This window comes from Ovis canadensis, chromosome 10 (genome assembly GCF_042477335.2).
Source record: "Ovis canadensis isolate MfBH-ARS-UI-01 breed Bighorn chromosome 10, ARS-UI_OviCan_v2, whole genome shotgun sequence".
In the NCBI taxonomy this organism is placed as follows: Eukaryota; Metazoa; Chordata; class Mammalia; order Artiodactyla; family Bovidae; genus Ovis; species Ovis canadensis.
Genome location: NC_091254.1, coordinates 60,634,178 through 60,661,412, shown reverse-complemented (window position 1 = coordinate 60,661,412; position 27,235 = coordinate 60,634,178). Strand labels below are relative to the sequence as shown.

The 27,235-nt window shown below is 36.2% G+C and overlaps 1 protein-coding gene across 3 annotated transcripts in view; it reads left to right on the top strand.

The window, feature by feature from the left end:
• Positions 1 to 27,235, top strand: part of DACH1 (dachshund family transcription factor 1) — a 495,552-nt gene that overhangs the window by 456,094 nt on the left and 12,223 nt on the right. For 2 of the 3 annotated variants that reach the window (XM_069602315.1, XM_069602313.1), the window contains one exon: positions 9,007 to 11,719. The exons of the other annotated variant lie outside the window; for it this stretch is intronic. In XM_069602315.1, coding sequence (XP_069458416.1) covers positions 9,007 to 9,044 — 38 coding nt within the window. In that variant the 3' untranslated portion in view covers positions 9,045 to 11,719. Of the gene's footprint in view, positions 1 to 9,006; positions 11,720 to 27,235 lie in introns of those variants that run through there. 3 annotated transcript variants of the gene reach the window in all.

Sequence of the window (27,235 nt, the reverse complement as noted above, 5' to 3'; positions counted from 1 at the left end):
GAAACCTATTTAGTTTTAATATATATTTTTAAAAAAGTACTTACAGAAAAGCTAAAAATTTTTGCAACTCTCATATGCACTTTGCAAATCTTCACCTATTGTTAATGTTTTTCTTCTATATACTTTGTAATTTTCTCTATCTGCATAATATTTTCTGAAGCATTTGAAAGTAAGATGTATAAATCATGGTACTTTACCTGTTGTATTTACCCATACACATTCTGCTGCTGCTGCTAAGTCACTTCAGTCGTGTCCAAATCTGTGCAGCCCCATACGTAGCAGCCCACCAGGCTCTCCCATCCCTGGGATTCTCCAGGCAAGAACACCAGAGTGGGTTGCCATTTCCTTCTCCAACGCATGAAAGTGAAAAGTGAAAGTGAAGTCACTCAGTTGCGTCCGACTCTTGGCTACCCCATGGACTGCAGCCTACCAGGCTCCTCCATCCATGGGATTTTCCAGGCAACAGTACTGGAGTGGGGTGCCATTGCCTTCTCCAAGAAAGTATTGTGTCAATAAAATAGGTTATTGGGCTGGTAAATACACTGTATTTATGTATAAGAGAAAAATCCTTATTTTTAATGTGTATTCTAGGGAGTACTTATTAAAAATAAGGATTTTTCTCATACATAAATACAGTGTATTTATCAGCCCAATAACTTATTTTATTGACACTCTAATCTTGTCATTTGACCCAATCATATCCTTTATAGCATTTACAGCATTCCTAAATCCAAATTAAGATCACATTATATGTTGTTGTAATTTTTCTTTTGTTTCTTCGATTGTTATGCATTTCCTTGGCCTTTTAAAAATTGTAAAAAAAAAAAGTAAAATTGACATGTTTGAAAAAAGTCTTAAGAGAATGTTTCTCACTTTGCATTTGATATTTCCTCTTGATTAGACTCAGGTTGTGTATTCTATACTGATAGAAGTATGAAAGTGAAAGTGAAGTCCTGTCTGACTCTTTGAGGCCTGTGGACTGTAACCTACCAGGCTCCTCTGTCCATGGGATTCTCCAGGCAAGAATACTGGAGTGGATTACCATTTCCTTCTCCAAGGAATCTTCCCGACCCAGGGATTGAACCCAGGTCTCCCACCTTGCAGGCAGACACTTTAACCTCTGAGCCAAATAGAAGTATAGGCAGAGTAGAAATAACTTGGCAGAGGACAAGAGTTTGGATCCTAGGGCAAGTGTTGTAAGAACACTTAGGTCTTAGAAATACAATGTATAGGATCCAAACCCTATCTCCATGAGTACAGGCTAATCATTCACATCTAAAACATTTTAATAGAGGGCTAATTTTTTTTAACATTAAGCATAGATTGCCTGGTTCTTGGTGAATAGACAAGCAGTAAATAGTTGACAATGATGAAATTCAAGCAAAGGGACACTTTAAGAGACCTACAATAAGAATGTAATTTCTTAGAAGAACTAGATACTTTAAACTGACTAGTCATTTGGAAAAATTATTTTGCGCAGGGCTGGAGTTGACTAACTCCAAGCTTGCTAAGATTAACCATAGACCTCTGTACATCTTCAAGTGCCTTCTCTCCACATTTTTAAGCTCAACTCTCATTACTGGTTTGTCTGTTTAGTTTCTATTTAAAAAGAATGTGTGATTAGATCAGGCTGCTCAGTGATGTTTCCTTCTAGCTCCAGTACCTCAAGTCTAATTCCACTTGCTTCAGTTTGTCAAGATGTCAAAGTTCCAGTCTTTCCCCCTGTAATTGTGCTTGTGTGCCTTTGTGCTAAGTCACTTTAGTTGTGTTCGACCCTTTGTGACCTTATGGACCGTAGCCCACCTAGGATCCTCTGTCCATGAGATTGTCCGAGCAAGAATACTGGAGTGGATTCAGGAAGACCCCCTCCTCCAGGGGATCTTCCTGACCCAGTGATGAGACCTGTATCTCATGTCTCCTGAATAGGCAGGTGGGTTCTTTACCACTAGTGCCACCTGGGAAGGTTTACCTAGAGTCTAATAAGTTTTTTCATGTGTAGAAAGGGATTTATTTTTATTGTTTCTGTTTAAAAATGTAGCTACCTTTTTACCGTATGTATAGTAACTTTAGATAATAATCTTCTGTTCTCAGAGCGTGTTTTAAACTAGAAGATGTTCTCATCCACTTTCTTCTTTGAAGAAAACTGAAAAATTTATAAAAAGCAGTTCTTGTTTACAAAATTGTTTACAATATTAGCCACAATCAAGAGCTTTACTTCACACTAACTTTGTAATAAACACAATATTATCTACTCTGATTTCAAATGAGCTGGGCCATTTTGGTCCATTAGGTAATCCATTACCTACTGCCTGTACTAGTATATTTGGCTTCTGTGTAAGATACTCTGCTTGGTGTGCCTTCTTACACATAGTCTGTGCCCACTCTCTAGAATGGCACCAGATGTGTACAGAGTAAGCATTCAAAAGGGATCTGATGTTCAGTCCTTTCTCATTTTCACTCAACTTTGTGGGCCGCAGGTTATGCAACTATCACCCTGAAAGATCTAAAATTCAAAATCTGTTGCAACTTCTTCAGTTTTTGTCTTTTCATCATTTTTGAACACAACCTTGACCATAACTTCAGGAAATCACTTATACAGTTATTATCTGCATTTCATGAGAAGAAATGATATTTACTCAGTATCCTCTTGTAAAAGAGCTTGTGCTGAACATCAATCTCTCTTAAAATATTTTTCATGTTAAATGTAGACTTTCTGTCTCTGCTTCTTTGCCTCAGCATTAGCAGAATGTTCTTACTCTAAATATAAAATTATATTAAAAAAGCAAGAAACAATATTTTCTTTAATTAGCTTCTTCCTTTAGGGGTTTTAGAAGAGGGGTTATGACTTGACAAAGATCCTTCCCATCTGTTTCTGTTTTCTTGCTTTTATTTTGACTTCCTTTCGTTGTCTTATCAAATATCACATGAATCATTAACTTTTTTTTCATCTCTTCTTTTGGTTTCCCTTACTTTATATGATTAAGACATTATGTTGAGAAAATTTAAGGCTACTACATTTCATATTAGCCTAATATTCTTTAGGTAAATATTAAATGTTCTAGATAAATGATCTTATATGTTTGCCATCTGTTATATTCATATTTTACTCAGCTCTGGAGTAGTAAGATATGGGCACATACAACTTTTTTTGTGAAAGCAGCAAAATTCACTCAATTACAGGTGTCTGGATATAAGTTTTGACCAAATAGATGCTATTTTTAGTAAAGCTACTTCCTAACAGAAATGTAACTTATTAATCTCTTTGTGCAAAAAACAAAAAACAAGAGATCCTTATGTATGTTTTCAAGGGAGTCCTATTCAAAACTGGAATATATACCTATCTGCATACTGAGTAATACTCTTCAGTGACACAGTCTCTTTTTAATGTTTCGATGAAAGCATTGGATTTCTGGTGTAATCCACCTAAGCAATTTGAAATTGTTCCAATTTGTAATAAAATTGCATCATATATTGTGATTGTTGTTGAACAAACTTCATTAACTTTTTAAAATAAATGATCAAGCTATTTAATACTTTAGTTTCATATATGGAATATGAGCTAAATTCTATTTGCATCATATATTGTGATTGTTGTTGAACAAACTTCATTAACTTTTTAAAATAAATGATCAAGCTATTTAATACTTTAGTTTCATATATGGAATATGAGCTAAAGTCTATATCTGTTTATATGTATTAGATGCTATAAATAACTACATATAAAAATAGGTACAAAATATTAAATCAGTGTATATGTATAACTGAATCACTTTTCTGTACCCCTGATACTATCACAACACTGTCAATCAACAATACTCTAATATAAAATAAAAATGAAATTTAAAAAGTAAATATAATTCACAAACACAAAACAGAACTATATTAAAACATGAGATCAATTTTTATAAGTATTTTAAAATATTTTCTTTAACTCATCTGTGGATCTAAATCTGCATAATAACAGTAAGCAGCATGCAAAAATTCATACCTACAATAAACTATTCAGTGATCTAGATACTTACTTATTCACCAAATTAGAGCTGTAAGCATCAAATCACAATGAACTTTGGAACTATTAAAGGAATTTGTAATTTAAATAGTTTCACTCAATCCCTACTCCCACATGCTTTTAATTAGAAGAGACTTTTTAATTAAGTACTCCCATGCACAAAGTGCCGCTTGATGATTTTTCTGTCATATCAGCCTCCCTTACAAAAGCAAATAATCATTGTGTCAAAGGAAGATATTTGCTCTGAAACCAAACTATAAGAATTCTAGTTCTGATTTCAAGTTGTTCATTTGAGGTTTTGCATACTAAAAGGAAGCCTCTGTTTTCTGAGAACATGGTGAGAAAAGATTTACAAAACAGGGAGACTGATGGTATCAAGATGTCTAAGGTTCAGTCCCTTCCTCTGCATCAGAGTCAGTGTATTTCCTCCAGTAATCTTCCAACTGCTTTTTAGAGGAAGTGACATAATGGAATAGATGTGGATTCAAGTAAATATCAATTCATTGCATATCTATTTGCTAGTTCTTTGAAAATATGCAGGATAACTTAATTTTTTTAGGCTTTAATAGCCTATTTGTAAAAGGCACTAAGAATACATTTTTTTGTTGAGTTGTTGAAAAGTTTAGATTTGAAATCTGTAAAGTGCCCTGAACACAATAGACTCTCAGAAAATATTATCTATGCTGTTCATAATTATTATTACCTTTATTTTCAATTTGCATGCTAAGTCGCTTCAGTTGTGTCTGACTGTGCAAACCTATGGACTGTAGCCTGCCAGGCTCTTCTGTCCATGGGATTCTCTGGCAGGAGTGGGTTGCCATGCTCTTTTCCAGGGGATCTTCCAGACCCAGGGATTGAACCTTCATCTCTTAAGTCTCCTGCATTGGCAAACAAGTTCTTTACCACTAGCACCACCTGGGAAGCTCCTATTTCTAGTTGATTTGATCTTTAAAAAATTCTTACCCAGTTGAAATATCAGGGAATAATTATTTCATAAACCATGCTCAGCATCAGGAAAAATATTTCTTGGTGGCCAGCAAATACAGAAATAAAGATGATATAGGAAATGATGAGTAGATGTGAGATTATCTACTCAGAAATGAAGTGCAATTTACAAAAGACAGCCGTGAAAACAAAACATAAATAAAGCCTCTGAGCTTCTAAATGCCAATAATACAACTCTGAATAATGAAGTCTTAGCCATGAAAATACTCAGAAGTTCCAATAATCTCCATCCTGTAGCTTGATTTTTAGGGCTCCATCACTTTGCCTACTATTTGAAGAGTCAGGCAAGGACAGAATATTGGAATACTTATTACATAACATAAAACCATGGCACAGTTTGAATTATGGGCCCATGTATTTTATCTAGCACCCTTGCCATTAGGCTTGCTCTCAGGTGGTTTGTTATTGGAGGCCTGAGGTAGACCTAGTACTACTACTAATAAGTCGCTCCAGTCGTGTCCGACTCTGTGCGACCCCATAGATGGCAGGCCATGAGGCTCCGCCATCCCCGGGATTCTCCAGGCAAGAACACTGGCGTGGGTTGCCATTTCCTTCTCCAATGCATGAAAGTGAAAAGTGAAAGTGAAGTCGCTCAGTAGTGTCCGACTCTCAGCGACCCCATGGACTGCGGCCCACCAGGCTCCTCCGTCCATGGGATTTTCCAGGCAAGAGTGCTCTGTCCGTGGGATTTTCCAGGCAAGAGTGCTGGAGTGGGGTCCCATAACTCAGAAGCCTGATGTTAGCTCTCTGGGTACATCCATATGTGATTATTTGCTGTAGATTAGCAGGTCAATATAATTTCTCAGGAACAACGTAAAATTACTTAAAACTTTTTTTTCCTTACAGATTCTGATTTATCCATAAATATGTTTCAATAAGGGCTTCCCTTGTGGCTCAGTGGGAAACAATATTCCTGCAATGCAGGAGATGTGAATTTGATCCCTGAGTGGGGAAGATTCCCCTGGAGAAGGAAATGGCAACACACTACTGTATTTTTGCCTGGGAAATCCCATGGACAGAGGAGCCTAGCAGTCTGCAGTCCATGGAGTCACAAGGAGTCCATGAACACGACTTAGTGGCTAAGTAAAATGTTTTAATAAATATGACAAAATTATAAAGTAAGCCTGCTTCAAAGTTAGGCTTTGTAGACAAAAAGAGAGAGAGTTACTCTTCTAGAGTCTGTCTGTGCCTGATAAATTTCTATTTCCAGTTAATTCTAAGGCAGATAATCTCTGATATCTAAGTATTATTGAACCATGGAAATGCCTTAACTATAACAATTGGAATCTATTTTACAGCCAGCATTTTTAATGCTTGATGCTTTCCTCCTGTTATGAACATGAGTCAAACATTTGAGACATATTTATTAAAAGTAAATGTTATAGTAGACTAAATACTGAGCACATAAATATGTTTATAATTTTTATAAACATATTTTGTATATGGCTGCAATAAAAATCTTCCAAAAATATTGTGTTATATTTTAATGTATATATTTTTGTTTTAAAATTTAGTTTCAGATAGACTTTAAAATCTCTAAATGCTAAAGGAATTATTTTTAGCACATAAGCATGTTAATTAATTAATTTCTGCAAAAGTTTAACATTTGAGACTGCATTAAAATCTTTAAAGAAAGCATCATGCTGAAGCATTCTCCTTCTGATACTGATGGGAAAAGAATTATGGCTGCTGCTTTTGTGGGTCTTGCCATGTAAGAAACTTCTCATATGTAACATCGAAGTGAGACAAAGTGCTATGAAGTTCTTATGGTGAGCTCTATTAAGAGATGTTTAATAAGACAGCAATGCAAGCAGGGAAGGAGGAGGTATTTATTTTGAAGCTTCTAGAAGGAATAACAGACCTCAGCATTGCAGAGCTTGGTGTGTGACAGGGTTACTGCATGAGGGAGAGGGATGACAGATAAGATTAGAGAAGAAAGTCAATGTCCATTATATAGAACCTGGATGAAGAATCTGGCTAGTGGATCTTTTAAAACAACGTGTGTGCTGTGTGCCAAGTCATGTCCGACTCTTTGCGATCCCATGGATAGTGGCTCACCAGGCTCCCCTGTCCAGAGATTCTCCAGGCAAGAATATTGGAGTGGGTTGCCGTTTCCTTCTTCTTATAACAATGTGCAAAACTACAATGATTGATGATTAATGAATAACTTTTGTATAACCATTCTTTGCTACTGCATTCCTTCTCCTAATGTGCTATAGGTATCAATAATCTTTAAGGCTTAAATTTTTTTCTTTAATGGAAAAAGACTTTTAAGAATTCATAATCTTGAGATGTTAATTTTGAACAAATCATTTCTTTTCCACAAGTATTTTGAATGACTTCACTGAATGAAATTTGAATTTTGAAGACAAATGTTTCTCCTCCCCTGTCTAATCTTAGGAAACATTGTCTATTAAAAAAAAAAAAAGAATGAGAATGATATCTTCAACATAAGTGAATACATGAATGATAGAAATATTGAGATAAATTGGAAGGAAACAAAAGTTGGGTTAAATTAAATAAAGACTAAGAATTTTTAAAAAATTAAAAAAAAAAGAATTAGAAAATTTTGGTTAAAAACGCCAGTATTCTTTGGTTATTCCTATAATTTCTATTATAGATTTTGAAACCATTTAGTTGCTTTACTTATTAAAACTCATTATCAAAAATATCTGTTAGGAGTTCTGATTTTTAGACACATGATACTAAGAATGTGAAAAACTGAAGCTTTATTTTTAAATTTTTTATAATATTAGTTTATTAGGTTTATTTGGGCTTATTTATCTACTTTGTATATATAAACCACAGGAAAATTATATCTGATTTGTTCATTCATTTGTTCATTCAAACCCATACTTATTAAACATTCACTGGGTGCTCAGATTATACCAATAAGCCAGAGTTCATAATATCCTGGAGGCAAAGCTAAAACATGCGGTAGGAATATACAATTTTAGGTACATCAGTATTTCTGTGAAGTAGAAAAATGGTTTAACATTGGTTTTAAGTTACTAATTACCACAGATTATGTATAAGCACTCAATTAACTTAATGTTGAAGGTGAGATCTACAAATATTTAGACTGTGTTTCCTTAATCACTGTAGTTTATTTCTAGTTCCTTATGTATGAATTCTTAAAGTTACCAGACATTTCACAAACACTTGCACTGCAATAAGCGTTTTTCAAATGTTTGAAAACTTTACTTTTCTATATACCTTCTACTATAGATATTAAATTATATGAAATTTAAACATTTTATACAAATATTTTGAAAGTTTAAACCACACCATAAAGTGGACAGTTGAGAGGGTAATAGATTTATGTTTTGCTTTGTTTTTCCTCTGGATTTTAATTTCTTATTTATGCTTCATTCTAGTAGATTTATTGAAGATTTATTTCTTTTTCACATAGCTGTATTTCTCAACTGGTAAAAGTTGAGTAATATATTTGCATCTTAATATTTAATTATTCTATTAATCTCACTTCAAGGTGGAAAGATGATAGTTCATTGATATTGATGAAATAACCTGGATGACTTTCATATAAATAGCAACAAGTGTGCACACGAGTTGCATTACATAGTATATTTAACAACACCTCTCAGTCTTTCATAATGGAGATATATCTGAGTGCATTCAGAAAAAAATTGGTTCTGCAAGCTTGGAGGAAGTAATTGTCATTCAACAGAAATCAGCTAGCTTTGCATATCAGTAACACACACACACATACTCGTACATATTTTCTGAGTGCTCTGTACTGATATCAAAATAGCAAATATATATTTATGAGAATTTATGAAATGCTGTATTCTTTTCAAACATATAAACTCAATGTAATTATGAAATTGACTTTGAGAATATGTGAAAAATGTTGCTTCCTAAATAAGTGAAGATAGAATAAAACCCACAAATTTTATATTGGGTTGTGTAGTTTTTATTTTCACATTTGTCTCCAAGATGTCATATAATTATTTTTTGTTGTTCATTTTTAGATGGAAGACTGTATTTGAAAACTACTGTCATGTACTGAATCTTTCCTGTTGAAGAAACCCATGTTATAGTAAAAAACTCTGCAGTCAGACGTTCATCATTGGAAAGTTTGGAAAAAAATAAAGTCCTTTTAAGGGAACTTCCTCAATTTTGTGTATTAATGTTCTTTAAAGTTTAAGTATTCTACAAAAAAAGGTTTTCCTTTATTGATTTTCATCTGTGGTTCATACCAGAGACCTGAGAATGTTTGTAAATGTACAAGTATCAAACTTCATACAGTTAATAACTGCAACTTTGCTGCTGGACACTTGTATACAGTTTAAAAGCAGGTCTGAATAAGACCTACCTTTTGTTTTTTAATGGAATGAACCATTTTCCTCTTCTGAAAATTCTGTATCTGAGCACATCAAGATTCTTGTAGCACTGGTCACCTAGACTTACAGAATTATGTCCTCCAGAAACCAGCAAGAACACTTGGAAATGAACTTGTAGAGGACATAGAGGATTCCTAAAAAGTCAGTAAATCACAGAATAATATTGTTACATTCTATTTTAAACTCTCTAACTGTGGTTTTTCTCCTGAAGATTTTTGTCTCATGTACTTTCCAAAAGACCAACAAATGGATATTGACAACAACCCCGTGAAATAACATTTTGCATATCTGAAAAGAAGCATTGGATATAAGCCAAACGGTTTCACTGAAGGTCTTTTTACCTTAAAAAATATATAAATGTAACATGTTTTCATTCCAAACTGGTAGTGGTATATAGAACTTAAAATGATCAGGATGCTTCTTCTTCAAACTGTTGGTCACATGTACAGTATATAAACGTAAAACATACAAGGAAGGTATTATGTATGCAGTAGTATACTAGAGTTTAGGAAAATGAAAATTTTAGAAAATATGTTTTGTCACCCTGTTGGTCAGAAAGACACCTTTCTGGTTTTAACGCATGCAGGCATGTAAATATTTGTCTGGAGTCACAGTATTAATGAATGAGATCTTATGCATCTGGTGACAACAGAACTCTGTGTCAGCCACTTTTATTTGTATATTGAACCCTAGTTAGTGCCCCAAACTGCACTATTGAGAATGGATTGTGGCTGAATAGTAAATCAAAACACCAGAAATATTTTTATATGTTAATGTCATATTATGTTAATGTTGCTGAAAGACAAAACCTAACAAACTCTTGATCTTTGATGTATCAGTCCAATACCATGTAGCGCTGAGTGATAAAGTTCAAATGTGTTGTGCTTCCCACCCTGGTCAGAGGGAAGGGTGCCTATGTGTTATTTTCACTGTCTTCTTGAGAGTTACCATATGTGTTTTCACTTTTGTGCAGATAACTGGAAGTCAAGCTGCAAACAGTGCTTACTACAGGCTGAAGTTACCTTCTCTTTGTTTTTACATACGTGGAGTTACACCTTTAAAGACTGAAATCATGAGTCAGTACAGTTGCTGGACATTTTATGATTTTGCTGTCATCTTAAATTTTATGATCTTAACATTATTTATTACCATAAATAGCAAAATCTTAAATGGCCAAGGAAACTACCTTAAAAATGTTTAAAGATAGTTCTCATTGGCTATTAATGATTTGGTTAAGAAATTAACATTATAGATACACTGGCACTACGCTTCTATAGTTTTTAGGTCTTCCTTGCAATACTGAAACGTATTTCTTTTGTGTAGCTCGCTATTAACCAGCTAAGGCCATTTTTAATACAATAAAAAGGTTATATATGCAGTTCCTATTTTTAGCTTGCTTAAAGGGAGCAATATTTTTATTTAAAACACTGAACACTGTTAGTAAGTGCTTTATAGAAACTTGGTTTTCTAAGCATAATTCTTCCATAAACATCTTTTGTTATTTGAACACAAGAGATTTTATTCCTTATTGTATGTATCTCTTGCTTTTCCCTGTATGCAGTCTTTAAAGGATTATAAAACTTAAAATCAGAGGGACTTGTGGCAACCTTTTGAATCATACATTTTTGAAAGCTTTTTTTTAAAAGCTCACAACTTCCATAAGTAGTAATCAGCCATTGCTCTGCTTCTTGCATAGAGTCACCTGTTAAGTAGGTTAAATAGTTTTAAAATACATATTTTCCAGACCTTTGAGAATGCTTTAGTGTTTGGTTCACTATAAAAGGAAATTTTAGAAAGGAATAAAAAAAAAGCTATCAGCTATATGCTAAGAGAGAATCTTACTAACATGTTGTAAATATTACAAGTCAAGAAATGTTATTTTAAGTCTGTAACTTAAGTTTTTTACCCTTTATTAGTTATACAGGTTGGTTTAAAATTCGTTTTTTGGTTTAAACAAGTAAAATTGTGCCCATTTTATGGTTTCCATGCTTTTGTAATCCTAAAATTATTAATGTCTAGTTGTTCTATATTATAACCACATTTGCGCTCTATGCAAGCCCTTGAAACAGAACATACTCATCTTCATGTAGGACCTATGAAAATTGTCTATTTTTATCTATATATTTAAAGTTTTCTAAAAATGATAAAAGGTTATTACGAATTTTGTTGTACAAAATCTGTACAAAAATCTGTTTTTACATCATAATGCAAGAATTGGAAATTTTTCTATGGTAGCCTAGTTCTTTGAGCCTGGTTTCAATGTGAGAACCACGTTTACTGTTATTGTATTTAATTTTCTTTTTCTTTTCAACAATCTCCTAATAAAACTGTCTGAAATCTCCCAGTGACTTTATTTATAGTTCATCTTTATTAAATTTTGTGAAATGCATAGCATTGAAGGAATATTTACTTTCTAATGGGAGGCATCTAAAAACAACATAAGTCAGCTCTTTACAATATGAAGGGAACAATGCTCAATGATTTTATTTAACATGCAACTGCTTCTATCTCTAATATGAATTACTGCGGTGAAAAACATCATAAAAGCACACTCTGTAGTTATTGTTTAACAAGCAGATTTTCCATATTTTGTTTCTTGCCAGCTAAGCAAACTGCCCACATATACATGATTTATTTATGTACATTTTCAGTTTATGAAGCTGTTATTTGTACCTTTTTCCTTTATATTCTTATATTCCCATGATTCTTATTTCACAAAGCTTTGTGCTGAATAATGTAAAGGAGACATGTTGATGGAACAAAATATATTATTCCCATATCTATAGGAGTGTAGATTTGTAACTCTAACTCAGTGTTTTGTTTTTACTCTCTATCATTGAAAAAAAAAAGGCTTTTAGAATCTTTGCAATTCCAATAGCCTTTAATAATATAAACGTTTTAACCAATCCAAAATGCCACACTTAAGGAAATCACAGATACTCTGTGAATACTCCAAATATTCCCAAAAGAATGGAAAATGATTTTTTTTTCTGTCTAAAGAAATTATTTCAATGAATTACCAAATAGTGATAGATCCCTAATAAAAACCTCAAATGTTTATGTGACCACTACAAACACATTTTTCTCTTCTGTCCTCACAGGTTTATGTTGATAAGACTTGTATTAGAATATCATATGGCCTCTGGATGTTAGCAGAATTTGGTGATGATTTAAGGTTTCTCCCCATGTGTTTTCATTGGCATTAGGAAATTTACAATATGAACAAAAGTTATTTATTACTAGAGAGAGTAAATTATAAATAAAAGTTACATGGATTGCATTTTTACAATATGGGGAGTAGAGATGTTAATAGAATTAAAATATTGCAAATGACATTGTAAATATATCACTTTTTTTCATGTGTAGGCTTGGTGCTAACATTTATCTTTCATATGTACAACTGGTATATAAAAGCTGAACTGATCCTCATTTATTCCTTTAAACAGATTCATTAATAAAGCCTCATTCTGCAGAAAGCACAGTGCTAAGTGTTGTAATGAATGAAAACATGGCTTTGCCCCAGAGGAGCTTATAATTTTGTTGGAATAGGAAGTCTTACTTTCAGAAGAGAAGAGTCAATGAGTGTCTCCTAGTCTGCCATGGATGTAGAACTAGTGTTAAGAGAGTATTGACTTAGATACCTTCCTACTAAGTGGTAACAATCTATATCCATTTTGTGCATTCACTTTCTAGTGACTAATACAAGACAGTTTGCAGGTCAGACAATTCTGCAGAGATTGACAAGAATATATTTCCCTCTATGTAAAACACCATACTAGTTATTCTTTTTCTGTTACTTTTCATGTCTTTCAATCATATCACTCTTCTTGCCAGTCCTCACAAACTTTGTGTTTCTTTTAATTAATTTATTTTTAATTAAAGGATAATTGCTTTGCAGTATTGTGTTGGTTTCTGCCATACATCAACATGAATCAGCCATAAATATCCCCCTTGAACCACCCTCCCATTCCGTCTGCTCCTCTCAGTGACTCTGCTTCTTTCTCCTCTCATTGCAGGCATACATGTTCCTCTTGATTCCTCTATTATTCAGGAGCATAAGATCCCACCCATCGAGGCAAACCAGTCATTTTCTTACTGTCCTAAGCTAGATTCTCTGAGTTCTGATTGTCTCAAGTCAACGCATGTGGCAGTTAGTTAGCTAGGTACTGCAATACATGCATTTGGGGAATTTGAGAAAATACTGTGTCCAGTTACATTGGAATTTCTGGGGGTTGGGGCTGCAGCATCAGGATTTTTAGGTTCCTCATTTCAGTTCAGTTTAGTTGCTCAGTCGTGTCCGATTCTTTGCGACCCCATGAATCGCAGCATGCCAGGCCTCCCTGTTCATCACCAACTCCTGGAGTCCACCCAAACCCATATCCATTGAGTTGGTGATGTCATCCAACCATCTCATCCTCTGTCATCCCCTTCTCCTCCTGCACTCAATCTTTCCCAGCATCAGGGTCTTTTCCAATGAGTCAGCCCTTCGCATGAGGTGGCCAAAGAATTGGAGCTTCAGCTTCAGCATCAGTCCTTCCAGTGAACACCCAGGGCTGATCTCCTTTAGGATGGACTGGTTGGATCTCCTTGCAGTCCAAGGGACCCTCAAGAGTTCTCTCCAACACCACAGTTCAAAGGCATCAATTCTTCAGTGTTCAGCTTCCTTTATAGTCCAACTCTCACATCCATACATGACCACTGGAGAACCATAGTCTTGACTAGATGGACATTTGTTGGCAAAGTAATGTCTCTGCTGATAAGCAGCCCCGTTGAAGATCACTGTCTGGGAGGGTAGCAAGTAACACATAGAAAGTGGCTAGCAGGTCTTCTGCTATGGGGTTTAGTTCAGTTTAGTTGCTCAGTCATGTCCGACTCTTTGTGACCCCATGAATCGCAGCACGCCAGGCCTCCCTGTCCATCACCAACTCCCGGAGTTCACTCAGACTCACATTAACAGGTAGCTAAAGTGAGTGGGGTCCCTTGTGAGCTGTACAGCCACTACAAAAGCCAACTAATATTTCTGTAAAATCATTAAAATGATCTAAAATCTGTAAATAATTAACATTTATTTTAAAACTAATTTCAGCATTGTGAACTTAATGCTGAATTGAATATGAATTTGCAGTTCTATCAGTCAAATAAATGGAAGTCACATTATTGTTTCTAATAAAATTACTGGCTTAATATGACTGCAGACTAAGTACACAAGGAGGTAAAACTTTCATTTCAATTATCACTGAGACTTCTTCCTTCTGAACGACCTCAGTTTGAGCATTTTTCACAGTGCAAACCATTTGGGGGGAACTCTTCGAATTTTCATTCCTGTGATTCAGTTTTTAAGAGGCTGTTCTAAGCCCTTCTCTTTGGAAAAACTCCAGATTTGTGAGAAAATAACTTACGACACAGTGTGGTATGAGTCTCAGTGTGGGGAAAACAAATAATTTCGTAAATGGGGAAGTATACAGTTGTGTGAAAGGAGTAATGTTTCCACCAGTAATGTTCATTTGTACTGGTAAAATGTCATTCAAGACAAGTAGACTGCACCCCACTCCAGTACTCTTGGTTGGAAAAATCCATGGACGGAGGAGCCCGGTAGGCTGCTGTCCGTGGGGTCGCTAAGAATCGGACACCAATGAGCTACTTCACTTTCACTTTTCTCTTTCATGAATTGGAGAAGGAAATGGCAACGCACTCCAGTATTCTTGCCTGAAGAATCCCAAGGATGGGGGAGCCTGGTGAGCTGCCTTCTGTGGGGTCGCACAGAGTCGGACACGACTGAAGCGACTTAGCAGCAGTAGCAGCAGCAGATTGTGATAAGCTTTACATATGGAACATAATACCAGGAGCGACCACTAAAAATGTAACAATATACACCCTTAGCAACAGTGTAGACAAATCAAGATAGATTTCAAGGCTGTAGTAAGATTTCATTTCAGTTCAGTCGCTCAGTCGTGTCCAACTCTTTGCTACCCCATGAATCGCAGCACGCCAGGCCTCCCTGTCCATCACCAACTCCTGGAGTTCACTCAGACTCACGTCCATTGAGTCAGTGATGCCATCCAGCCATCTCATCCTCTGTCATTCCCTTCTTCTCCTGCCCCCAATCCCTCCCAGCATCAGAGTCTTTTCCAATGAGTCAACTCTTCGCATGAGGTGGCCAAAGTACTGGAGTTTCAGCTTTAGCATCATTCCTTCCAAAGAAATCCCAGGGCTGATCTCCTTCAGAATGGATTCATTGGATCTCCTTGCAGTCCAAGGAAATCTCGAGAGTCTTCTCCAACACCACAGTTCAAAAGCATCAATTCTTCGGTGCTCAGCCTTCTTCACAGTCCAATTCTCACATCCATACATGACCACAGGAAAAACCATAGCCTTGTCTAGACGGACCTAGGTCAGCAAAGTAATGTCTCTGCTTTTGAATACGCTATCTAGGTTGGTCATAACTTTTCTTCCAAGGAGTAAGCGTCTTTTAATTTCATGGCTGCAGTCACCATCTGCAGTGATTTTGAGGCCAAAAAAATAAAGTTGGACACTGTTTCCACTGTTTCCCCATCTATTTGCCATGAAGTGATGGGACAAGATGCCATGATCTTCGTTTTCTGAATGTTGAGATTTAAGCCAACATTTTCACTCTCCTCTTTCACTTTCATCAAGAGGCTTTTTAGTTCCTCTTCACTTTCTGCCATAAGGGTGGTGTCATCTGCATGTATGAGGTTATTGATATTTCTCCCGGCAATCTTGATTCCAGCTTGTGTTTCTTCCAGTCCAGCATTTCTCATGATGTACTCTGCATATAAGTTAAATAAGCAGGGTGACAATATACAGCCTTGATGTACTCCTTTTCCTATCTGAAACTAGTCTGTTGTTCCATGTCCAGTCCTAACTGTTGCTTCCTGACCTGCATACAGATTTCTCAAGAGGCAAGTCAGGTGTTCTGGTATTCCCATCTCTTGAAGAATTTTCCACACTTTATTATGATCCACACAGTCAAAGGCTTTGGCATAGTCAAAAAAGCAGAAATAGATGTTTTTCTGGAACTCTCTTGCTTTTTCCATGATCCAGTGGATGTTGGCAATTTGATCTCTGGTTCCTCTACCTTTTCTAAAACCAGCTTGAACATCAAGAAGTTCACGGTTCACGTATTGCTGAAGCCTGGCTTGGAGAATTTTGAGCATTACTTTGGTAGCCTGTGAGATGAGTGCAATTGTGTGGTAGTTTGAGCATTCTATGGCATTGCCTTTCTTTGGGGTTGGAATGATAACTGACCTTTTCCAGTCCTGTGGCCACTGCTGAGTTTTCCAAATTTGCTGGTGTATTGAGTGCAGCACTTTCACAGCATCATCTTTCGGGATTTGAAATAGCTCTACTGGAATTCCATCACCTCCACTAGGTTTGTTCGTAGTGATGCTTTCTAAGGCCCACTTGACTTCACATTCCAGGATGTCTGGCTCTAGCTGAGTGATCACACCATCGTGATTATCTTGGTCATGAAGATATTTTTTGTACACTTCTGTGTATTCTTGCCACCTCTTCTTAAAATCTTCTGCTTCTGTTAGGTCCATAGCATTTCTGTCCTTTATCAAGCCCATCTTTGCATGAAATGTTCCCTTGGTATCTCTAATTTTCTTGAAGAGATCTCTAGTCTTTCCCATTCTGTTGTTTTCCTCTATTTCTTTGCATTGGTTGCTGAGGAAGGCTTTCTTATCTCTTCTTGCTATTCCTTGGAACTCTGCATTCAGATGCTTATATCTTTCCTTTTCTCCTTTGTTTTTTGCCTCTCTTCTTTTCACTGTTACTCCTAGGCAAAATACTTAACTCAATATTTGCCATATAGTAAGTGCTCAAAAAATGGTAAGTAGTCAAGCAAACAAAATATGATAAGTATTCTTTCTTTTTTTCCCAGTTTTATTGAGATATAACTGTATAAGTTTAAGGCATACAGCATAATGATTTGACTTAATTCATCATGAAATTATGACCACAGTAAGTTTAGTGAACACCCATTATCTCATATAGATAGAAAATTACAGAAATCAAAAAAAAATTTCTTTGTGATGAGAACTCTTAGGATTTACTCTCTTATAAGTTTGTATTATAACATACTAGAGTTAGTTTTACATTATATCACAGTGTTAATTGCACATTACAAGTAGTTTCTTATCTTATAACTGGAAGTTTGTACCTTTTGACTAATTTTCATCTAATTCCTCCTTTCTCTTCCCTCCTCTGGTAACCACAATCTGATCTCTTTTTCTATGAGTTTGTTTTTGAAGTAAATTGGAGCTACAACACTGTTAGTACATGACGCAGTGATTCAGTATCTCTATACATTTCAAAATTGTCACTACAATAAGTAATTACCATCTGTCACAATACAAGATATTACATAGTTATTGACTATTTCGGCACACTATACATTTCATACCCATGATTCATTTATTTTGTAACTGGAAGTTTGTTCCTCTTAATTTTCCTCACTTATTTCTCTCCTCTTATCCCCAACCCTGCAAATGATATGTATTCTTACTAAGTACATTTTTAAATTTTATTTTTCTTGTTCTTGTCTATATCTGGAAAGTTTTCCTTGTATTTTGCTTTGAACTATTTGCAATTGGTTCTTTGTTTTTTAAAAAAATAAAGGCTCAAATTGAAGAACAGTTTTTGAACTGGCCTAAACTCTTCAAAAATGTTAATGTCATAAAAATAAAGATTGAGAAGCTATTAATGCTAATTTTCTGATACCTATCATTGAATATTCATTAATATCTGAAATCATGTTAAAATAATTAGTTACTAAATAAATGTAGAGACCCTGTGATCCATTGCTCAGTTCAGTTCAGTTGCTCAGTCCTGTCTTGACTCTTTGCAACCCCATGAATCGCAGCAGAGTAGTAAGATTAGCTTTCTGATAAAAAAGTAAATACTTGTGAATAATTCATCAGGAACTTTAAGATACTTTGCTAGTGTTTTCCATCTTCTCTCAGGTACTTTGGTTGTTCTTTTAACAATGATAATTCTGGGCCAAACTTGGTCCGCTACTGCAGATGAAGATAAGTTAGTTGATACATCTCTAGCATGATGCATCTCCATTTTCTTTGTATTGAGTATACTCTCATCAGTAACACATTTCAAACCTTTATTTTTTTAAGTAGAAATTGAAATGGTAAATATTAAATTTTTAGAATTTGTTTTTAACTTAATTTTTCTTTTATACTGGAATATAGTTGATTGACAATGTTATGTTCATTTTCAAGTGTACAGCAAAGTGACTCCATTATACATAAAAATATACATATATTTACTTTTCAGATTCCTTTCCCATATAGGCTATTACAGAATATTGAGTAGAATTTCTTGTGCTATATAGTAGATCCTTGATAATTACTTTATATATATATATACATAAATATATATAGTATATATATAGTATACATAAAGTATATATATACTATATATAGTATATATATACTATATATATATGTATATATGAAGTGTATATATATGTGTGTGTATATATATATATATATATATATATATATATATATATATAATGTGTATATGTTAATCTGAAAGTCCTACTTGATCCCTCCCCCCTCAACATTTGTATTTTAGAAATCTCACTGTTAAATTCTATCCCAAGTGTGAGGAGCTGAGTTGATACCACTCAGTCCTTCTCCTACTAATTCATCTTGTTAGATTTACAAAGGAAAATGTGCTCCCATACAGATGGATCTTTTATTTAAGTCCGTCTGGTTGTTATGTACCTGGGTTTATTTATGATTCATATTTTTGGCTCCTTCCATTAATAAATTTTGATGCTTCTTAGTATATGCTTCACAGGCTCTGCTTTTATTTTTCCCACAGATAGCTACTATAAGACAATAGGTACACATTAGCATCTAAATGAATATGGGCAAATTCTTAGAAAATGAAGTTCCCAGCACTGTAAGAAGAACTGTACAAAAATGCAGAATCTGATTTTTAAAAAAAATCCCATAGGCAAATAATCTAATAGAACAATGTACTTTTAGGGTTAAAATGGGAGTTTCTACCCCAAGATGGGAGTAGTAGAAAATTCTGAATTGACTAACATAAATGATGCTTTAGCTTCTGGATTTGACAAGTATTTAAAGATATCTCTAGGTTTTGGGGACACCACATCATCCCTGAGGAGTTTTTTCACCTACAATTGCTTCAGTGCCACCAAATGTACCTCTAATTTGGGCAGGTTATTTAGGAGTACTCTTTTGTCTGCTGAATATTCATTGTTCCTACTAGGTGAAATTCCAACCTGAGATAGACACTTGTCCTCTGTGTCCAATAGCTTCAGATACTCCTCAAGAGTGGTTCTCTTGAGGTCCCTTCTCTAGACTTTAGATGAGAGAGAGATACCCTTCACCCTCTATGGGTGATTGGAGGGAATTGAACCTGGGACAATCCACAACCCTCAGAAACATTTTCACTTCAATTATTCACCTCATTTCTTTAATCAATTTTATTATCTGTAGATGGATGGACAGCTCAGGCCAGAAAATTAGTTTTCAGATAGCTGTCTGCAAGTTATGCATGATGACCTTGCATCTTACCTTAGAATATGGTATTCATTTCATTCATTAATTGATTAAATTTTTTAAAATTACTTTAAATTTTTGGAGATAATTATAAACTAAATGCAATTATAAGAATTAATGAAGAGGCATCCTATATACACCACACATTTTCTTCAAAGATCACATTTTGCATAAATATAGTATAGTATCAAAACTGAAAAATAGACTTTGATAACATCTACTGACTTCATTCAGATTTCAGCAGAATTACATGCACTTATTTGTGTGTGTATGTATGTTCAGTTCTACACAATCTTATCACAAGTATATATTACTATGAGCACCACCACAGTCAAGATATAGAATATTTCCATCATAGGGATACCTCATGCTATTTCTTAAATTAATTTTTGTTGGAGAATAGTTGTTTTACATTGTTGTGGTAGTTTCTTCTGTGTGTGCTTAGTCACTCAATTGTGTCCAACTCTTTGTAACCCCATGGACTGTAGCATGCCAGGCTTCTCTGACCATGGGGATGCCATGCCCTTCTCCAGGGGATCTTCCCAACCCAGGGATCAAACCAAGGTCTCTGTGTGGCAGGTGGATTCTTCACTGTCTGAGCCACCAGAGAAGCCCAGTTTCTTCTGTAAATGAACTTATTTTTCAAAGTATAATAGAGACACAGAAGTAGAGAACAAATCTCATGCTATATTTTTATAGTTACAATCACTAACCTTTCTCCCTACCTCTGTATAAGTCAGGGTTCTCCATAATCAGTAGTATAAATATACATATACACAGAGAGAAATGTGCATGCTACCTGGCCCTGTAGAGAATGTAGAGCCTTCAAATGTCCCCACTCCTGTTCCTCTGACAGTCCCTGTGGGCTGTAGCAAGGGAGTGGGTGAAATTGCCTCTGATGCAGGTACAGAGTTGGGTCAAATTGGAGCAACCTGCCCATGTGGGTTGCAGCTGTTATTCAGTCCAACATTTGTACCATCTGGATGGAAACAGAAAGAAACTGCAGGAGTCCATGGGCTGTATTCAAAGCAGTTTGATTGGTGATCACTCAGAAGCCTGGGCCATTGCTCTTTGCATTAATTATTAAGTTATTCTAAAGGGATTGCTGGGCTTCCCTGATGGCTCCCACGGTAAAGCGTCTGCCTTCAACGCGGGAGACCTGGGTTCGATTCCTGGGTTGGGAAGATCCCCTGGAGAAGGAAATGGCAATCCACTCCAGCACTCTTGCCTGGAAAATCCCATGGACGGAGGAGCCTGATAGGCTACAGTCCATGGGGTTGCAAAGAGTTGGACACGACTGAGCAACTCCATTAACTCTATGGCTTGGACAATGAGAAGCAGAGAGGTAAATGATCATGATTAAACCCTGTGGGGTCAAAATATATGGAAATAAAGTTGGGCTATCTTGCAAGAGACTGAGACTGCCCTCTCTGTTTCAATCTGCTAGTTCATACCAGCCTTAGTCTGTATATGGATCCTATGAACTAACACTTCAATAGACACGACAGGTAAAGTACATAGAAAAGCAGCTAGCACAGTGCCTGGTTAAGATGGTGTATTTTCAAGAATGCCAGATTGCCTTTGAAATACAGTGATTTGGTTAATGCTATCACAGAATGTGTTGTTTTAGACTCTAAACAAAGCCCAAGACAACTGCCAAATGAATTTGGCACCACCTGCTAGAGTTCCCAGCCAGTGAGAAACTGGAAAATTGTTTGTATTGGTCCTCTCCCTCTGACTGAGAGTTCTCAATGTACCCTTGCTTGTGTGGACACTGTATAACCAGTTTGCACCATTATGGTATTAGAGATGCAGAGTACAATGCACAAATGCCCTGGTAAAATAGACAGTGATTAGTGTCACATTTTAAAGGTCATGCTGTGCAAGACTGGGCTAAAGAACATGACATTGAATGGAGGCTCTATCTCTCCCATAGTCTGAAGCAGCAGGTTTGGTAGAAAGGAAGAGTAGAATATCAAAGCAGCAACTTAAATGACTACCAGGTAAAACCACCTTGGCCTATGGACTAATGTGCCATCTCCAGCTTCCATACATTCAAATGAGCAATCAGTAGGGACTATTGCTCCATACGCCAGACTGGAGATGCCAGCTGAGACACCCAACACTATAAAGTTATAGAAATCACAAGAAACCACCATTGCTCCATTTTTCATGGTGGCTCATCACACTACATTGTTGATAAAACCTCATCCAATCACAGCTGGGGAAGATATTCTCTACCAGAATTTGTAATGTGACAGCCCACTGGGATGGCTGAGTTACTCTGCACCCCTGTATAAGGGATAACAACTGAGTTATCACTGACATCTTGTCCTACTATGAGCTGACCTTGCTGAAACCCATTACACCTGGAATAGAGCACTCACCACTGAAAGCGGGGAGAAGATGCAGGCTCTTGTCTGGCATATCCCATCCCACACTTCATCTCCTCACACCTGACAGGTCTCCCTCCCCCACTAATGTATAATATATGCAAACAGGTCAGTTTCCTAAAGTGCCATCTCCATGTTCTCAAGGCCAGGGGAGCATGCTATTTTTCCCATTGGTACAGTCATTTGGCCTTCATCTTTATTCTTTTCACTGGCCTGGAGGACATTATAACCCTTACAAAATCCACCCAGCAAGCCTCAGTGAGAACCAACAAAGTCTGTCCTTGTTGGTGGTGGTAGTTTAGTCACAAAATTGTGTCCAACTCTTGCGACCCCGTGGACTGTAGCTAGCCAGGCTCCTCTTCCCATGGGATTCTCCAGGCAAGAATACTTGAGTGGGTTGTCATTTCCTTCTCCAAGTCTGTCCTTACTAGCACTGAAATGTCTCTGTTAAGAAAACCTGTCCTCTAAAATTGAATTGTCTTGGACATTATCACTGCTTTGCAAAGAAGCACCTGTGCCGTTATCCAAACAGGCTATCGTGTGTCCAGACCTGATAAGACTGCTCATGTTGAATCAAATGACAGCACCAGTGAACTCCCTGGATAATCCAACCCCCAACCTAGGGTTCAGTAAGGTGTTGTTGCGACCATCTGAACTAAGTATATTACCGAATTTGGTTAAGGTCTCTATATAACTGTTAAGATTCTGGTTGTGAGTGCAAAGACCTACTTGTCTTTTTAATTTTGGATATCCTGGGGCTTTCCTTATGGTGCTTCAGTGTAGATGTTCATTGTGGTACACAGAAATTTCTCTAGTTGAGGAACATGGCCCTATAGCTCATGTACTTAACAGTCGCAGCACACAGGCTCTCTAGTTACAGCATGTGGGCTTAGTCACCCTGCAACATGTGGGATCTTAGTTCCCTGACCAGGGATCAAATCCATTTCCCCTGTTTTGAAAAGTCTAAATCATTCAATCATGTCTGACTCTGTGACCCCATGGATTCTCCATCCATGGGATTTTTCAGGCAAGAATACTGGATTCAGTTGCCATCTCCTCCTCCAGGGGATCTTCCCAAGCCAGGGGCTGAACCCAAGTCTCCCACAGACAGGTAGACTCTTTACCATCTGAGCCACCAGGGAAGTTGAAAGGCAGATCCTTAACCAGTTGGCCACCAGGGAGGTCCCTAGACCTACTTGAGTTGTAGTCACCCAAGGTACCACATAAGTAAATTCCATTATCAAAATACATACCTATGAGTTTGGAGTGGCTTGCCTTTTTCTTTGGTCTGTCCTCATCTTTAGTGTATGGGGATCAGTTTCAGATTATACCTGGGGAGTTCTCAAGGTTGCAAAAATAATGTTCATTTTTTGTTGGTTGTAAAATAACTTTATTTCACAGTTTGTATATTACACTGACTTCTGGTATCCATTGGTATTATGGTAAGGTGGTTTGAACATTATTCTTTGTAGGCAATTTGTCTTTTCCCTCTGAATGCTTTTAATAACTTTTATTTGTTGCTTTGAAGCTTGAATATAATGTTTATAAGTACAAACTATTTCTATTTACTATATTTGGGAACATATATTCCCAAAATAATTGAGGAGGTGTTTTTATTTAAGTTAGAAAATTCTAAGCCATTATGTCTCCAAATAATGCTTCTATTTTTAGCATTTTCTATCAACTTCCTTGAATCCTAATTTAGTTCTAAGTTAGACTTTTCTATTAATGTCTAGATTTCTTAACCTTCATACATATATGCCATTTCTTTAACTCTGCTTCAGAGTTGTCATTCAACCTAAGTTTACAGTTTGCTATTTAAAATTTTCATATAATTTCTGATGGCAATAACTATACTTTTTGTTTGTTTGTTTGTTTGAACTGGGGTTTGTTTTCTTTTGTTTTTTATTTTATTTTTTTTTTCAGTTTCCTGGAGATTTATTTTTTTTCTTTTTCTCTTTTTTTTCTTTTTCTTTTTTTCTTTTTTTAAAATCTTTAATTCTTACATGTGTTCCCAAACATGAACCCCCCTCCCACCTCCCTCCCCATAACATCTCTCTGGGTCATCCCCATGCACCAGCCCCAAGCATGCTGCATCCTGCGTCAGACATAGACTGGCGATTTGATTCGTACATGATAGTGTACACGTTACAATGCCATTCTCCCAAATCATCCCACCCTCTCCCTCTCCCTCTGAGTCCAAAAGTCCGTTATACACATCTGTGTCTTTTTGGCTGTCTTGCATACAGGGTTGTCATTGCCATCTTTCTAAATTCCATATATATGTGTTAGTATACTGTATTGGTGTTTTTCTTTCTGGCTTACATCACTGTGTATAATCGGCTCCAGTTTCATCCATCTTATCAGAACTGTTTCAAATGAATTCTTTTTAATGGCTGAGTAATACTCTGTTGTGTATATGTACCACAGCTTTCTTATCCATTCATCTGCTGATGGACATCTAAGTTGTTTCCATGTCTTGGCTATTATAAACAGTGCTGCGATGAACATTGGGGTACATGTGTCTCTTTCAATTCTGGTTTCCTCGGTGTGTATGCCCAGCAGTATACTTTTCTTTTAGGAAATTCTGTTTGGTATCTTTCAAATCTTCTTAGTCATTCTTGATATCTTTTCTTTATGTGTTTGGTACTTTTGTTTCTTTATGTATTGTGATATTGTTGTTATTAATAACTCAGTCAAGTCCAACTCTTTACAACCCCATGAACTGCAGCATGCCAGACTTGCCTGTCCTTCACCATCACCCAGAGCTGGCTCAAACTCATGTCCATTGAGTCAGTGATGCCATCCATCCATCTCATCCTCTATCATCCCCTTCTTCTCCTACCTTCAGTCTTTCCCAGCTTCAGGATCTTTTCTAATAAGTCAGCTCTTCACATCAGGTGGCCAAAACATTGGAGCTTCAGCATCAGTCCTTCCAATGAATATTCAGGGTTGATTTCCTGTAGGATTATCTGGTTTGATCTCCTTGCAGTCTAAGAACGCTTGAGAGTCTTCTCCAACACCACAGTTCAAAAACACCATTTCTTCAGTGTTCAGCCTTCTTTATGGTCCAGCTCTCATATCCATACATGACTATTGGAAACTGACTATACAGACCTTTTTCAGCAAAGCAATGTCTCTGCTTTTAAATATGCTGTCTAGGATTGACATAGTTTTTCTTCCAAGGAGCAAGTGTCTTTTAATTTCATGGCTGCAGGTACTATTTGAAGTGAATTTGGAGCTCAAGAAAATAAAGTCTGTCACTGTTTCCATTATTTCCCCATCTATTTTCCATGAAGTGATGGGACCAGATGCCTTGGATTCCCTGCTAGTTCAACCAGTAAAGAATCTTCTTGCAATGCAGGAGACCTAAGGTTGATCCCTGGGTCTGGGAATCACCTGGAGAAGGGAATGGCAATTCACTCTAGTATTCTTGCCTGGAGAATCCCATGGACAGAGGAGCCAGGCAGGCTACAGTCCATGGGATAGCAAAGAGTCAGACATGACTGAGTGCTGAGTGACTAACACCTTCATTGCGATATATATATATATATAACATTTTAATTCTGTTTCTAATAATTTAGTATCTAATATTATTGAGGTCTGATTTTGCATTAAATCTATTTCTGATTCTCTCTAAAGTCTTTCATTTTTTTTCCTCTTTTTAAATTTAATTAATTAATTTATCTTGATTGGAGGTTTATTATTTTACAATATTGTGGTGGTTTTTGCCATATATTGACATGAATCAGCCATGAGTGTACATGTGCTCCCATCCTGAAAGCCCCTCCCACCTCCTTCCCCATCCCATACCTCTGGGTTGGCCCAGTGCACCAGCTTTGAGTGCCCTGTTTCATGTTTTGAACCTGGAATGGTGATCTGTTTCACATATGGTAATATACATGTTTCAATGCTATTCTCTCAAATCATCCCACCCTCGCCTTCTCCAACAGAGTCCAAAAGTTTGGTTTTTATATCTGTGTGTCTTGCTGTCTTACATATCAGGTCATCATTACCATCTTTCTAAATTCCATATATATGCATTTGTGTACTGTATTGTTCTTTTTATATCTGACTTACTTCACTCTGTATAATAGGCTCCAGTTTCATGCACCTCATTTGAAATGATTCAAATGCATTCTTTTTAATAGCTGAGTAATATTTAATTGTATATATGTACCACAACTTTCTTATATATTCATCTGCTGATGGACATCTAGGTTGCTTCCATATCCTAGGTATTGCAAACAGTGCTGTGATGAACATTGGGGTACACATGTCTCTTTCAATTCTGGTTTTCCCGGTGTGTATGCCCAAAAGTGGGATTGCTGGGTCATATGACAGTTCTATTTCCAGGTTTTTAAGGAATCTCCACACTGTTCTCCATAGTGGCTGTACTAGTTTGCATTCCCACACACAGTGTAAGAGTGTTCCTTTTTCTCCACACCCTTTCCAGCATTTATTGTTTGTAGACTTTTTGATAGCAGCCATTCTGACTGGCATGAGATGGTATATCACTGGGGTTTTGATTCACATGTTTTCTGATAATGAGTGATATTGAGCATCTTTTCATGTGTTTGTTAGCCATCTGTATGTCTTCTTTGGATAAATGTCTGTTTAGTTCTTTAGCCCATTTTTTGATTGGTTGTTTATTTTTCTAGAATTGAGCTGCATGAGCTGTTTATATATTTTGAGACTAATTCTTTGTCAGTTCCTTCATTTGCTATTATTTTCTCCCAATCTGAAGGCTATCTTTTCACCTTGCTTACAGTTTTCTTCATTGTGCAAAAGCTTTTAAGTTTAATTAAGTCCCATTTGTTTATTTTTGCTTCTATTTCCATTACTCTGGGAGGGGTTCATAGAGGATCCTGCTGTGATTTCTGTCAGAGAGTG